Source organism: Chenopodium album, chromosome 14 (genome assembly GCF_948465745.1).
Source record: "Chenopodium album chromosome 14, dcCheAlbu1.1, whole genome shotgun sequence".
In the NCBI taxonomy this organism is placed as follows: domain Eukaryota; kingdom Viridiplantae; phylum Streptophyta; class Magnoliopsida; order Caryophyllales; family Amaranthaceae; genus Chenopodium; species Chenopodium album.
This window is the reverse complement of record NC_137847.1, coordinates 52,005,989-52,020,950: the sequence shown is the minus strand read 5'-3', so window position 1 is coordinate 52,020,950 and position 14,962 is coordinate 52,005,989. Positions and strand designations below refer to the sequence as shown.

At 31.1% G+C, this 14,962-nt stretch overlaps 1 protein-coding gene across 1 annotated transcript; it reads left to right on the top strand.

Moving 5' to 3' along the window:
* Positions 1–4,513: 4,513 nt before the first annotated feature.
* LOC145578334 (cysteine-rich receptor-like protein kinase 26) lies at positions 4,514–14,795 on the top strand. The gene is made up of 9 exons (XM_081635672.1): positions 4,514–4,743; positions 5,662–5,909; positions 12,159–12,878; positions 12,969–13,094; positions 13,185–13,303; positions 13,524–13,734; positions 13,835–14,072; positions 14,223–14,373; positions 14,478–14,795. The coding sequence occupies exons 1-9, from the start codon at positions 4,514–4,516 to the stop codon at positions 14,793–14,795; spliced, it is 2,361 nt and encodes a 786-aa protein (XP_081491798.1).
* Positions 14,796–14,962: the final 167 nt, after the last annotated feature.

Here is a 14,962-nt window from a genome sequence, read left to right as displayed (position 1 = left end):
TTAAAATCTATTTTATTTTATTTTCTTATCAAAATCATTTTTGAAAATTAAATCCCTACCTTATAAAAAGTGGGAGAATACTCTTATAAATAGTGCAAGAACATTTATATCCTTAAAAATGTTATTTTACATCCTCATTGAATTCAAAAGCCTTAAAATTGTCTCTTGAATCACCAAAATTGATTAATTGATTGTGTTTATTTCAATGTTTAAAGCATTTTTTAGACTCTCCGTTTTTTACATTCTCCATATTTTACAAAGTATATAATTATTACTATGCAAATAGATATAATAAAATAGCATGCAAATATGCATAAGGTATGCTAATTATATCCTTCAAAATGTGCATTTACATGTTTACCCTTATTAATATGTACAAATTTTTATTTTGCCTCCATTAATGTTGATTGTTTTTTTTAAAAAAAAATTGGCTTTTATTAATGTTAGTTATTTATATAAAAAAAATATTTAGAAAAATTGGGACAATTTTGCTTCTAATGCAGACATTTTGTCCTCTAAAAAAAATTTTGTTTACATATACTATTTATCAATGTAACCAAAAACAAAAAAAGCTTTCCAAACAAGACTAGCTATGGTGTGCAACACGCGCGTTAGCCATCCTAGTTATAATTAAAATTTAGAAATTAAAAAATTCATCATTTTTCATCATTGTTTTCATTCATGATAGTAATAAACCACTTTCATAATCTTGTATAATCTATTCGCAACGCATACCAAAATTCCGACCAAAATTCCAACCAAAATTCCGTCAAAAATCCCGTCCAAATTCGTTTACAAATTTTGTTTTAGGGTTCGATTGATAATTTTGATTAATGTAAAAATCACATTATTTGATAGTTTTCAGAATGACAAAAGCATTGCGAGCGTGTATTATGATGATATAAAATGCAGGTCTTTCATTTTTTTTTAAACGATGAATGGATGATGAGGGTTTGCTCTTTGATCCGAACTTGTTTTGTGATTTTTGTAATCTGTTTGTGGTTAGGTAATCACCTGCATTTAGTTAGGTCATTACCTTAAAAAATTATTAGTTTTAATTTTGTAGTTGGAATCTACTTGTACGCTAATCGTATAACAAAAAAATGATTTATGGAATTTTTATCATATAATTTTAGCAAAAAATGTTTTTGGGATCATTATCTTATTATATTTTGGAAAAAAATATTTTTGAAATTTTTATCATATCATTTTAGAAAAAAATATTTATAGGATAATTATCTTATTAAATTTTGGAAAAAATTATTTTTGAAATCTTGGGCATATAAATTAGTGGCTATAATATTGAGATATTCCTAATTATCTTTTATTCACCTTTTTTTTTTTGTTTTTTTTTTGTTGTATTAGCTATATATTGTTGTTTATCAAATCTTATGTAGTAACCAAAGATAGTTTAAGTCATTACCTAACCCACAAACAACTTTAAGAAAACTTAATTACATTTATAAGATTAAATAGAGCTTGCGGTAGGTAAAAAAATTCGACCCAATTCATCTTCTACAAACTTGATACTCCTTGTTCTTTGACAAAATTACACAATTTGAGTGCACATAAATCATATTTTTGAACCATTTAAAGCGGATTTTTTTTCCTTTGCAAATACTTATAAATGAGATTGTTATTGAGTTTTTTTTTTTTTTTTTTTTTTTTTTTTTTTTTTTTTTTTTTTTTTTTTACGAACGAAAACTTAAAATAAAAAATTGCAAAAAACAAAATGCAAACACACTATTTATTTTCAAATTTTTATCACGATTTTAGTTGGGATTTGCAAATTTATCAGAAACTAACATTGAATTTAGGAATATGGGGCTAATTTATGACATGATTGATGAACAATGATGAACGATGACGATCGAACAATGATGATGAATGCAGACCAACAAAGATCGAACAATGATGAGCCATATGATTGAACGATCATGATAGAACAATGATGAACGATGATGATCGAACAATGATGAGCCATATGATTGAACGATCATGATAGAACAATGATGAACGATGATGATCGAACAATGATGATGAACAATTTTTATCACGATGATTTTTAATTATAATTATAAATTTAAAACTTAATTTATATTACAAAATACATTTTTATAATTTATAATTATGTATTTCTAAAAAAAATGCATTTATTAAAAATAATACAAAAAAGAATACAATTTTAATACATTGTAGACATTAAAAATAATTCAAAATGAAAATAAAAATATAAAATATAGGCCAATTATATTTTGCCACATCTGCAAATTGTGGTGTCATTTTTAAAGAATGACATTGTAGAAGTTTTAGTCAAGTCTACGCTACACGTACAATTTTCAGAAAACCTAATGAGAAAACTATATACGAAGTATTAATAAGACCATAATCCACGACCCGGTTAAATCATGTTTAGCCTTTTACTTAAGTTTGTCCACTTACCTTTAAATCTTCAGTTCACAAAATATTTTCCCAAACACATGTACCAAACATTGCATAAAAATTTAGCACAAATTCTCCAAAAAGGCAAGTGTATATTAATTTATTGTAAAACGGATAAATTTATGTTAAACGTATTAAAAGTTACCTTTTATATTGTCAAAGTTATTATTTTTCTAAGGATCTTGCTAACGAACTCCCCCGGGCGTTGGATAAGCATTTAAAATATTGACTAAAATGGTATTAATTTGGGAAAACATGACAAAATCATGTGTGGATCGGTGTAATTAATGTTCATTTTAATTTAATCTTACTTTAGCTATCTTATCTAAAGCCTCAGGACGTTCGTTAGCTTTTATCTTTTTTCTAATTAATAAATTTTATCTTACAAAAAACTTATAAGGTACTTCCTCTGTTCTTTTTTACTTGACCAGTTTCTTTTATCACGCTTGCCAATGCAAAACTTCAACGATTAATAACTTTAATTCTCCATAAGTAAAAATTATAAAAGTTATATATTATGATAGTACTTCTTGAGAAGAATTCAAAAATATCCAACATCAACATGTTTTTCCTTATAAATTATTCACAACAGACGGTCAAAGGAGGAGTGGTGAATAGCATATAAAAGTCAAAGCGGGTCAAGTAAAAAAGAACGGAGGAAAAATTAGATTTAGGGCTGTACCTCAATCCAAAACCGGACCGGACCTGACCTGACCCGAACTTGAATGGACCTGGACCTGAATCCTTGATTTTTAAGGACCGCAGACCGGACCTGAATCAACAGGTCCGGTTCCGGTCCAAACCTGAAGAATCAGGTCCGGTTCGAGTTTGGACCTAAATAGACCTGATTATTGATTTTTTTCTTTTTTTAAATAATATAAAATTGCTGACCTTTTTAGACCTGTTTGGACCTATTTAGACCTGTTTGGACCTGTTATGGACCTGTTTGGACCTGTTCGGACCTATTTAGACCTGTTATGGACTTGTTTGGGCATATTTATGGACATGTTTAGACTTATTAAATAAAAAAAAATTAGCTTTACCGTTTTCATGTCCGGACCTGAAAATTCCGAGTTTTACCCGGACCGGACCTGAAACCTGAAATCCTTGAATTTAAAGGACCGGAACCGGACCTAAATCTACAGTTCCGGATCAGGTCCGGTCCCAATAGGTCCGGTTCAGGTCGGTTTTCAGGTCCGGACCAGTTTTTGTACACCCCTAATTAGATTAATCCTATCAATCTTTGTAATATGCAATCACGAATCTATAAAAAAAAAAAAAATTACACATTTAAATAACATTTAAACCAACGATAAATTCAAAGTTACCATAAAAATGGTTAAAGTTATGTTCAAGCTGACCGTTTTACAATAAAATTAATGTATACTTGTTATACATAAGACTTATTCAACTTTTAGATACCAGTCAAACACACCCGACTTTCTGACATGAATAATTTCGTTGTACAATTAGTTAAACCCTGTATATCTATTTACTCCATCCATATATATTTTCTACGTACTCATCTACTTATATGGAAACACTAAATAATGAAATCCGTAGGAAAAAGAAATTAAACGTTGTAACTTGTAAGTGAATCGTCATATGCTGTACTGTATAAGAAATTAAAGTCTTATTTCTCGTTGGAGCACTTTTGAAGGAGAGAAGTTGCAATGGATACGGTTTATTAAAGTTGATCAAATATATACAAAAATGGTTGTTTTAAGAATAATTTATTAAAATTGAATATATAAGGAAATGACTGTATTAAAAATAAAAATGGTTTTTTTTTTTTTTACGTGATACCAAAGGTCACCAATTTCCAAAGAATTGGTCACGCAAATGGAATTTAAAACCCAAGAAAACCATTTGTCACTAATTTACTATCAACTTTATTAAGGTAGCAACATATAGATTACAACTACGGAGCTACCCAACCTAATATCACAACTTTCACCTATACTAATTAATATTACCAATGTGTACATCATCCCGTATGTCATATAAATGGCAAGTACCCATAATATACTTTCCTTCAAATTAAACTACCTTTATTTTAGTACTTGTGTCAATGGTGAGGAAAATTTTTGTTTCGATCATACTATTGGGTAGTCTTTCCCAATTTTCAAGTGTTTACGCGGAAGTTGTCTTGGAATATAGTGGGTGTTCCCATTATTATAGTAATTACACCCAAGGAAGTATTTACCAACAAAATCTTAATCGTCTTTTCTCAATTCTCTCGTCACAAACTTTATCTCGGCGATTCTATAACGCCACTAATGGCAATTTTCCTAACAAACTGTACGGAATATATCTATGTCGAGAGGATTTTAACCTAGACATATGCGACGAGTGTATTAAACAAGCAACCAAAAAAATTACAAAAGTCTGTCCTTTGTTTGTTGAAGGTATCGTGTTGTACGATGAATGTATGTTACGGTATGCAAACCGTTCCATATTCTCTTTGAGCGAGACTTCTCCAACAGGAGCAGCATATTATACATATATGATCTCAAAATACGATAAATTTGTGCCGGTGCTGGAAACGACAGTGAAGACTATTATTCGTCTAGCTGCTCGTACCACTGGTCGGAGACATTTTTGCTAAATTATAGAGAGAATATGATAAATTGAATAAACTCAATTACTTGATCCCCATTGATACAACCATAGCCAATATATAATACAAGGTTTCCTAATGTGATAAAATTAGGAAATATCACAACTCGGCCACGTATATGGTATTGTGATGCGTTTGTAGTGGAGGGAATGCATGAAAATCACAATTGGCCACCACATGGCAGCTTTTGTTGCAAATTTTATCTGATTTATCATTGAAATTGGAAGCTTTGAGTTGGGTAGAAGTTAAAAAATTCCTAGGTTGACCTTGCAACTCAAGGGACAACGTTTTATTGGTTGTAATTTCGAGATAATGAAGTGACAATAATGGAGACGTGTCTCTGACCATTGTGGAAAAAAAATTCAACCTGCTCTTGATACCATGCTAAATTATAGAGAGAATATGATAATTGAATAAACTCAATCACTTGATCCCCATTGATACGACCATAGCCAATATATAATACAAGGTTTTCCTAATGTGATAAAATTAGGAAATATCACAAAGATCTCAAAAGATTATATTCTAGGCACAAAATATAGCAACTAAATATTATCATATAATTTCCTAAAATATAATATTCCCAATAATTTTGCTAGCACATATGCCAATTTAACATCGACGGATAAGGTGTACGTCTTTGCTCTTTGCACCCCTGATATAAATGAGCTTGACTGTAAGAAATGCTTGAATAGTGCTTTAGCAGAGATATCTACATATTATGAAACAAGTATAGGGGTGACGACCTACTATCCTAGCTGCCAATTAGGTTACGATGCAGCAATTGATCAGATGATACATTTACCCCTGGCTTCAGATCAAACTCAAGCTCATAGTCCAATTCCAGGTACGGCTTTAATATGATCCACGTCGTTTGTCTTCAAATTACTAAAATTTTACTCCTTCTATTTCGTATTAATCGCAACATTAAAGTGTTTTCAAAGTTTAAGAAAATTTATAGGGTGGAGCCCAAAAGAGGATTTTTTATAATATGAAATACCGTTGGTATGTAGGAGAGAGAAATAATAAGAACTACGGAGTTGTATAAATGGTGTTGGTAAGAAAGTGAAATAATAAAATATTTGTGAAAATCAAATTAGTGAAAGAGAGAAATTATAAAATAATGGTGGATCATTTTCAAATATAGAAGTAATATAATTAATACTCCTATGAAATAGATGTAAAAGAAAAGTGTTGTGATTAATACAAAACGGAGAGAGTATTATATTGCAAGAGTACATATCGCGAGTAGTTGATAATTAATTTTTATAAACTCGTAAATAGACTTAGTTTACATTAATTTACCGTAAATTATTAATATTAAAATCATTATGTTTACATGTCATTGCTATTTAAAATAAAGTTTATTAGATTAATAAAAGGACACTATATTAAAAAAATGGCCATTATGATAAAATAAAAGTCATTGTGTTATTAATGTTATAAAAGATTAATATTTATTTATAATGAGAGTAGTGATTCACATGTCAATATAAATAATAAATTTATTATGTAAAAATTAGGGTCACTATGTTAAATACTTAAACATACGATAACATTGTTTGACACGTGTTGGTGGAATCAGATTCCCATTTTATTATTGAAAACCAAATCTACACAAGTTTTAATAATAGGTCATTACGTTAAATTTAGGTTCATTATGTTTAAAACAGCGTTTGATGGTACGGTACGTATGTGTGTGGACCTCAAGATTACAATAATTTTATTGTGAACCAAGTGCTCCTCCCAAGTATTTTCCAATAGCTTTAACCTGGCTTTTTACTCCAAACAATAATTACACACTCAAAACCCAAAGATAATTAAATAATGCCAAAAATTTAAATAATTATAATTATAGAATTTATCTTCTTATTATGAAGTACTACCTCTGTTTTGCATTTTTTGCAACTTTGAAGGGTGTACGGACTCCTAAGAAAAATTTGTTTATCAGTGTAAGATATGTAGAGAGAGTAAAATAGAAATTCATGTGATGAGAAGAGAGATAGATATAGAGAAATGAGTCAAATGACAGCCTAAAAAGGAAAGAAAACATTAGTTGCAAACAATATGTAGCATCCAATTTGCAAAAATTGCAAATAATATGAAACGGAGGTAGTATTATCTAGTTTACATTGAAATAAATCAAATAAAATTTTACATAAATATGTTATCTATTAAAGATTAATGAAAATTTATGGTTAAAAATTTTAAAGTATGACCAAAAATATTACTAATGGAGAAAAAAAAATGAAGTAGAGAGGAGTATGATCCCATATGATTAGATACCTAACTAATTAATTTATGACCCCTAAATTTACCGGATAGGTTAAAACAATATTTTTAAATGGATCTTGCTAACAAGAGCCCCACATTAATAAAGGAATAATTAAATTAGTTGAAATAGTATTAAGTTGGAATATTTCAAAAAAAAATAAATAAATAATAGTATTAAGTTGGGAATGCACGACAAAATTACGCATCCTTTGGTGTAATTAATGTATTTTTACTCTAATATTTCCACTATTAAGTTAGAGCAAGTTCAGCCCCAAGTCTTAAGATTTGGATGTGACATAATTTTTGGTGGTCCTTATTGAAAATGATGTAATCAAATTCTTGTTAAGACTCACTAAGACTTACACAAATTTATCACGTTAGCCCTAAGACTTAAATATTTGACATATTATTGTTAAACGACCAACTCAACCAAAAGCTTAAACTAATGGTTGAGGCCCAGGAATATATTTTATACTCTATCACTCCCCCTCACATGAAAGGCCCTTTGGGCTTGAAATGTGGATGCAGCACAGGCCCTCCCATACCCAGCGCGAATTAATTCCACTTTGAAAGAGGGGTGGATGTGATTCGAACCTGTGACCTTTATATCATGCTGGTTCCGATACCATGTTAAAGGACCAACTCAACCAAAAACTTAAACTAATGGTTGAGGCCCATGAATATATTTTATACTCTATCAATTATATGTAGAAAAGTGTAAAAAAAAAAGGATAATAAAAATAAAAATGAAGTGGGTGAAGTGGGTCCCAATCTCAAGTCTTTAGTTGAGTCTTGAAGTTTCAAGATTCAACTTGAGACTTGCTTGAGATTTTTGAAGAAAAATAGGAAAAGTCTTAAGTATAAATCTTAAAACTCAAAATGATGATGTCACCTTAAATCTTAAGACTTAGAGCAAAACTTGCTCTCAGGCGCTCATTAGCTTTTGTCATCATTTATTCCAACTAAGTTTGAATCTATCAACTGAATTCAATATTTTTGGCAAAGTAATTGTAACATCAATGTCAGAATTTAAGTGCCACCGAATTCAAAATTATTTAATGCAATGCACTACTACTCCGTATAAGTCAACTATAGTATAGTTCGTTAATGACATTAACATGATTGAAACGTATTTATACTCCTGTTTTCTGTACGTCGAGGACAATGACATGATGGTTGGCGGCTTAAAGAGATGCCCTAGTTTGGATATGGCATAATTATTACTATGAAATACTCCTTTTGTTTTTAAATACTTACTCTACTTTTCTTTTTCTGCAGTTTTTAAATACTTGCTCCATTTCCTTATTTGAAAAGTTTTTACAATATTTAATTCATTTCTTTTACCTATTGGACCAAACATAAATCATATTTTATTAATTTCATATGCTCTTTCCTCCAATTCTTTTCACTACTTTTGCTTTTCACAATTTTTTATTCTTCTACCTATCCCCCATATTTTATTACTTTCTTCAATTTCTCTTGAAACTCCATACATGGAGAAATGGAACAAATATTTAAAGTATCGTGTGGTATGATGAATGTCTGTTACGATACGCAAACCATTCCATATTCTCTTTGAGCGAGACATCTCCATCTAACGATGCATGGTATACAGACACTGGCTCAAACTACGAGAATTTTTTCCTGGTGATAAAGAAGACGACAAAGGCCATTATTAGTCAAGCTGCTCGTACTAACGCTCGAGGACATTTTGCTAGCACATATGTCAATTATACGTCGATCCATAGAGTGCAACTTTGCTATGTGCACCCCCGATGTAGATGAGGTTGGTTGTAAGAATTTCTTATTGATTGATTGCTTCCAGTGGCGGATCTAGGAATTGTACCTAGGGGGTTCGAACTTCATTAAACACTCGATATCCGAATGTAAGAATATAAATCAGGTATTCAACTATAAAATAGAGTGTTCAAATAAATATCAATACACAAGTACACAACAAAATAAGTCCAAATTTCAATAAAATTGAAAAATAGGTTTAGAGTTTGGACAAGAAAATTTTGATTTGATTTTTGAGATTTGTTCCAAAAATGCTCCAAACTTTTTCATGGTCATACACTATAATAATAATAATAAAAAAAATTAATTACTTCTACATCTACTGCCCATTTATTCGTAGTTCATTTCACAGTTAACAATACAACACATGAACAAAAGTTACAAATCAAACAATCAACATATTAGTAACAATTAAGAAAGTGATGAAAAACTCAAAAAGGGATTAAAAAAAAACATATTAACACTTACAAATACTTAATAGAAAAAAGATTAACAATCTACAATTTTAAATTTTAAACAAGTACTAATAAATAAATTTCAAAACAAATTAAAATATTTAAGAAATTGAAAAAAAAAAAAAAAAAAAAAAAAAAACTGCGAAAGAAAGTTACGGGACAACAAGTTATAGGGGAAAAAGAAGGAGAAAATTAAAAAGAAAAAAAAAATAATAAGAAAAAACTAAAATTGCGTCCAGGTACGTAGAGTCAAACCCAAGACCTGTCGTCCGATTTGAGACTTACTTATCCTGAGCTCACTCCTAATATGATATATGATTGTTTCAAATAATATATATAGTTTTTCTGTTTTTTTCTTTTCCAATAATACTCTGATTTTTTTTCCGGATCTAACGGGATCACGTTGGATCCGCCCCTCATTGCTTCGAAAAATTTATTTACATATTATAACTAAAGTAAGGGGGTGACAAGCTTCTTATCTAGCTGCCAATTAGGTTATGATACCGCGATTAATCAGATGACGCATGTACCACTGACTCCAGACCAAGCTCAAGCTCCCGGTCAAGGACGAATCTAGGTATTTTATGTAGACCAGGCAAATTTTTATAAGCTTAAGTTATTAACTTAAATGCACTTAATGTATGTTTGATTTTTATGACAAAGAATAAGAAAGATTAACATATTATTAAACAAACAAAGAAAAAAATGGGCTAGGTGGCCAAGCTGGTTTCGAACTTGTAACAAACAATCTATAAGATGTGAGCAATAACTAAGTCAACCAAGATACATTCCCTTTTACTAGTATGCAGCTTAAATTTGTTATACTACCGCCGTTAATGATTATCTGCAACTTTGGAATTTTTTATACCTCATAAATAATACCCTAAAGTTACACATAACCATTAACTGAGGTAGTATTTTTTTGGATCATAGGGGGGGACCGTGGTCTGGGTTGGCCACCCCTGGATCCGTCTTTGCTCCCGGTCAACCTCCAAGTCTGGCTCCAAGTAATGCTCTATAAGATTGATCTATGTTTCTTTTTCCAAGTTTTTTAGAATTGTATTAAATGAGTAGGTAAATATTATTTTACGTCTTTTTGCAACCATGTGGGGTAGGAAAGTAAAGTAGAGAGGTAGTATTTGGGTAACTTTTTATGAAAACGAAATAATGCGACTTTTTATGGAACCCTTGGAGAAAAAATTAGCAAGGTAATCTCTTAGACAAGAAGAGAATATCAACTATACTAAGGTGTGATGGGCCGCTATCAAGTATGGTTCATACCTAGAGATGAAAACAATATAAAAATCAATAATAACATAATAAAATTAATAATAACAGTATAATAAAAAAAATACGCTCTTTCCTTTTTCCCTCGATCTTAATCGAAAACCTTGATGGAATATAATAATAAAAATATACAATAAAAAATAACAGTATAAAATAAAAAAATAATAGTATACTCCATCCCTTTTTAAATACTTGCTGCACTTTTCATTTTCGACCGTTTTTAAATACTTGCTTCATTTCCTTATTTGGAAAATTTTTACAATACTTAATTCATTTCTCTCACCTTGTGGACCCAACATAAATCATATTTTATTAATTTCATATTCTCTCTCCTCTAATTCTCTCTACTACTTTTGTTTTTACAATTTTTTATTTTTCCACTTACTCAAATACCTCCTTATTTTATTACTTTATCTAATTTCTCTTAAAAAACCGCACATGAAAAAATGGAGAAGTATTTAAAAATAGAGGAAATATTTATCAATAATAAAAGTATAAACAAAATAAAAACTAAATAAATAAAAAAGACTTGGTATGGACCATACTAGATATGGGCCTATACTACTTACTCAACAATAATTGATAAGGGATTGAAAGGGGGGTTATGAATGTGGGGCGACATACATAGTTGTAAATAGAAAATATTAAGAGGCGTAAATGCAATGGTTCCTCTCTAAAAAAAGTTTGAACGAGTCTAACTAGTTGTTATTGACCCACATATCTTATCTTTTGAATACTCCACAGTAAGAAGTGATGGGGTAGGTAGAGAAATAACTTTATAGGAGATAAAGATAACCCAACATGAACTCGACTTGTTAAGATCTTGAACAAAATTACGCAAAATTATGCTGACCCGACTTTACCGGACTAGCCAAACTCAAACCTAGATGAGACATGACGACAATCATAGCACCAGCTAACATACTTAGGTTGACGATTTTAATTTGGCTATGTTTGTTTGACAATGAAAAACTTTGATATTTTTAACACAAAATTACTAATATTATTAAAAGTCAAAATACGATCAAACAAATTTAACACAAGTATTTATTTTATTCGGCAAATATTTAATTATTGATTTTCAACATGATGTATGTACATGGTGTGTCAAAAGTCAATATTGCTTCACATACTATAAAATGCACCACAAGTCTATCTACTAAATTACTAATACTACGTAGTATACTAGCTAGTACGTCAACACGGCTGAAATAATAGATCCTGTCAAGGAATGACATCATTTGTTTACACTTTGCTTTTGCAACTTTTTGGTGTCGATGCAGCGGTTACCTTCGAAGTTTACGAGTGTTCTTCAACAAATGGTAATTACACCAACGGAAGTGTCTACCAACATAATCTCAATCGCCTTTTTTCGAGTCTATCCACCAAGACATCTACTCGGAGGTTTTACAACACCACTACTGGCGATTTTCCAAGCAAAGTGTATGCAATCTATCAATGTCGAGAGGATCTAGGCTTAGACATTTGTAGTGAGTGTATCAAAGAAGCAACAAAAAAAATTACGCAATTATGTCCATTTTATAGTGAAGCTATTGTATGGTACGACGAATGTATGTTAAGGTATGCAAACCGTTCTATTTTCTCCTTGAGCGAGACAAATCCATCAAGGGCGTCATGGTACGATGGTATAGTCTCGAACTATGACAAGTTTGGTCCGTTAGTCGAAAAAACAATGAATAACATTGTAACTCAAGCTGCTAGTATTACTTCTCGGGGACATTTTGCTAACACATATGCCGATTGGACATTGATCGATAGGATGTACTGCTTCGCTATGTGCACTCGCGATATAGATGAGTTTGGTTGTAAGAACTGCTTGAGTACTGGTATATCAGAAATATCTGGATATTATAACATAAGTAAAGGGGTGACAGTGTTCTATCCAAGCTGTCAATTAGGTTATGATACGAAACTCGATCAAATGAAACATGTACCACTTGTACTAGCTCCAGCTCCTTCTCAAGCTCAAGACCAAATTCAAGGTTAGACTTTTAACGAATATATATTGCAAGTAGATTTTGTTTAAATTGACTTGAGGAAAAATTTCTTATGATGCAATATTTTTTGTATAGAAAGGCGGAAAAGATCATCATCTCATATTGTTGTAGCAATTAGTGTTCCAATAATTCTAGTAGTCTTGCTTCTCTCAAGTGCCGGTTTTTGTGTCTACCGTCACAAACGCAAAAAACCTTCTCCAGGTAATTGTAAGTCTTTGTCGACGATCTTCTATAATCATCACCTAAACAAATCCAACAAGATCTCAAGTACGTGTCTTTACTTTGCCACAGATGAAGAGATTGTTGGTGTAGAGTCATTGCAATTCAATTTCAAGACAATAAGAGATGCAACAGATAACTTCTCCGAGCATAATAAACTTGGCCAAGGTGGATTTGGTAGCGTTTACAAGGTACATTCTTCTTCACAATTAGTCCCTTCTATCAATATATATCCCTCCTCAAAGTTTTGATTTACCAAAAATAGTGTAACGAAGGTAAATTATCATACATGTACATTTTAATACACTTTTTATCTCAAGTTGGTAACTAATATATAATTTATTATTTGTTCATAAATTTTTTGATTAAAGTGATAAATTCATGTTTATTTTTATGTATCTACTTTTATAGGGAAAGCTTCGAGATGGACAAGAAATCGCTGTGAAAAGGTTGTCAACATGCTCAGGGCAAGGCAGTACAGAGTTTAAAACGGAGATTCTTTTAGCAGCAAAACTCCAACATAATAATTTAGTAAAACTCTTGGGGTTTTGTTTACATGGAGAAGAAAAGTTACTTGTGTATGAATTACTGCCTAATGCAAGTCTTGACAAAGTACTATTCGGTATATGATCTCATATATATTCATCATCCCTTCTTTTCATTCTAATTTTCTAGTGAAATAAACATTGAATATCATTAATGCACCCTCGAAAATTTTGCAGGCCAAAACGAGCATCCATCACTAGATTGGGGAATCCGCTTCAAGATCTTACTAGGGGCTGCTCGGGGACTCTTATACCTTCATGAAGATTCGAGGTTGAAGATTATACATCGTGACCTAAAACCAAGCAATATTCTCTTAGATGAATTTATGAACCCAAAGATATCAGATTTTGGATTGGCAAGACTTGTTGGAAGAGAACAAATGCATGTTGATACAAGTAAAGTTGCTGGAACATAGTAAGTACTTGACACATTCAATTCAATTATTTTTGTCCCTTCTATCTTTTGGCTTCAATTTTATAAGCGTAACACATATACTCATAACAAATTGTCTCTTGTAACTCGATCTAATTGAAGTTTCTTATTGGTGACTCTATACGAGTACAGTGGATATATGGCTCCGGAGTATGCCTTGACAGGGCGTTTCTCACTTATGTCAGATGTCTATAGTTTTGGAGTAATAGCGTTGGAGGTAGTAAGTGGTCACATGTGTAGTTCAACCGTCTTCCCTTATCATGAAGACAGTCTATTAATACGAGTAAGTTATTACAAGACAAAAGTGTTAGTCTATTTCTAATCTAATTTGGACATATTTTTGCCTCTTAATATTCAAATTTAGACCAATTCTATGATTTGTTGTAGGCTTGGAAACTATGGAAAGAAAACGCAATTTTAGACTTGGTGGATCCTAGACTTAATACCAACTATCCAACCGATGAAATGACAAGATGCATTCACCTTGGTTTACTTTGTATACAAGAAGATGCAAACAAGAGACCGACAATGGCTACGATTGTCTCAGTTTTCAACGGCCACAAAGTGGCTCTTTCTGAACCCGAACCACCCTTGATCGGTCCATCAACAAACGTTACATTTGGGTTGAAATTTTTTTTTGGTACATCATCTTCCAACAAGTTTCATTCAAATATCGACGACATAACAGAAGTTTATCCTCGATAGAGCAAGGTACACCACCAAAAAAGGCTAGAATCATAATTATCGTATTTATAATCAGGTTGTTACATGATGATATTAAACATCACACACACAGACACACAACAACTTATAAAAGTCTTCATCTTGCTTGAATACTTTTTTTTTTCTTTGAAGAAATCTTCTTTCTCGAA

Excerpts from the sequence above, each read along its gene's own strand:
- LOC145578334 (XM_081635672.1), top strand. The coding sequence starts at position 4,514 with ATGGTGAGGAAAATTTTTGTTTCGATCATACTATTGGGTAGTCTTTCC. Across the intron at positions 5,910-12,158 it reads AGCTCATAGTCCAATTCCAG|CGGTTACCTTCGAAGTTTAC; the intron begins GTACGGCTTTAA and ends GTGTCGATGCAG. Across the intron at positions 14,073-14,222 it reads AGTAAAGTTGCTGGAACATA|TGGATATATGGCTCCGGAGT; the intron begins GTAAGTACTTGA and ends ATACGAGTACAG.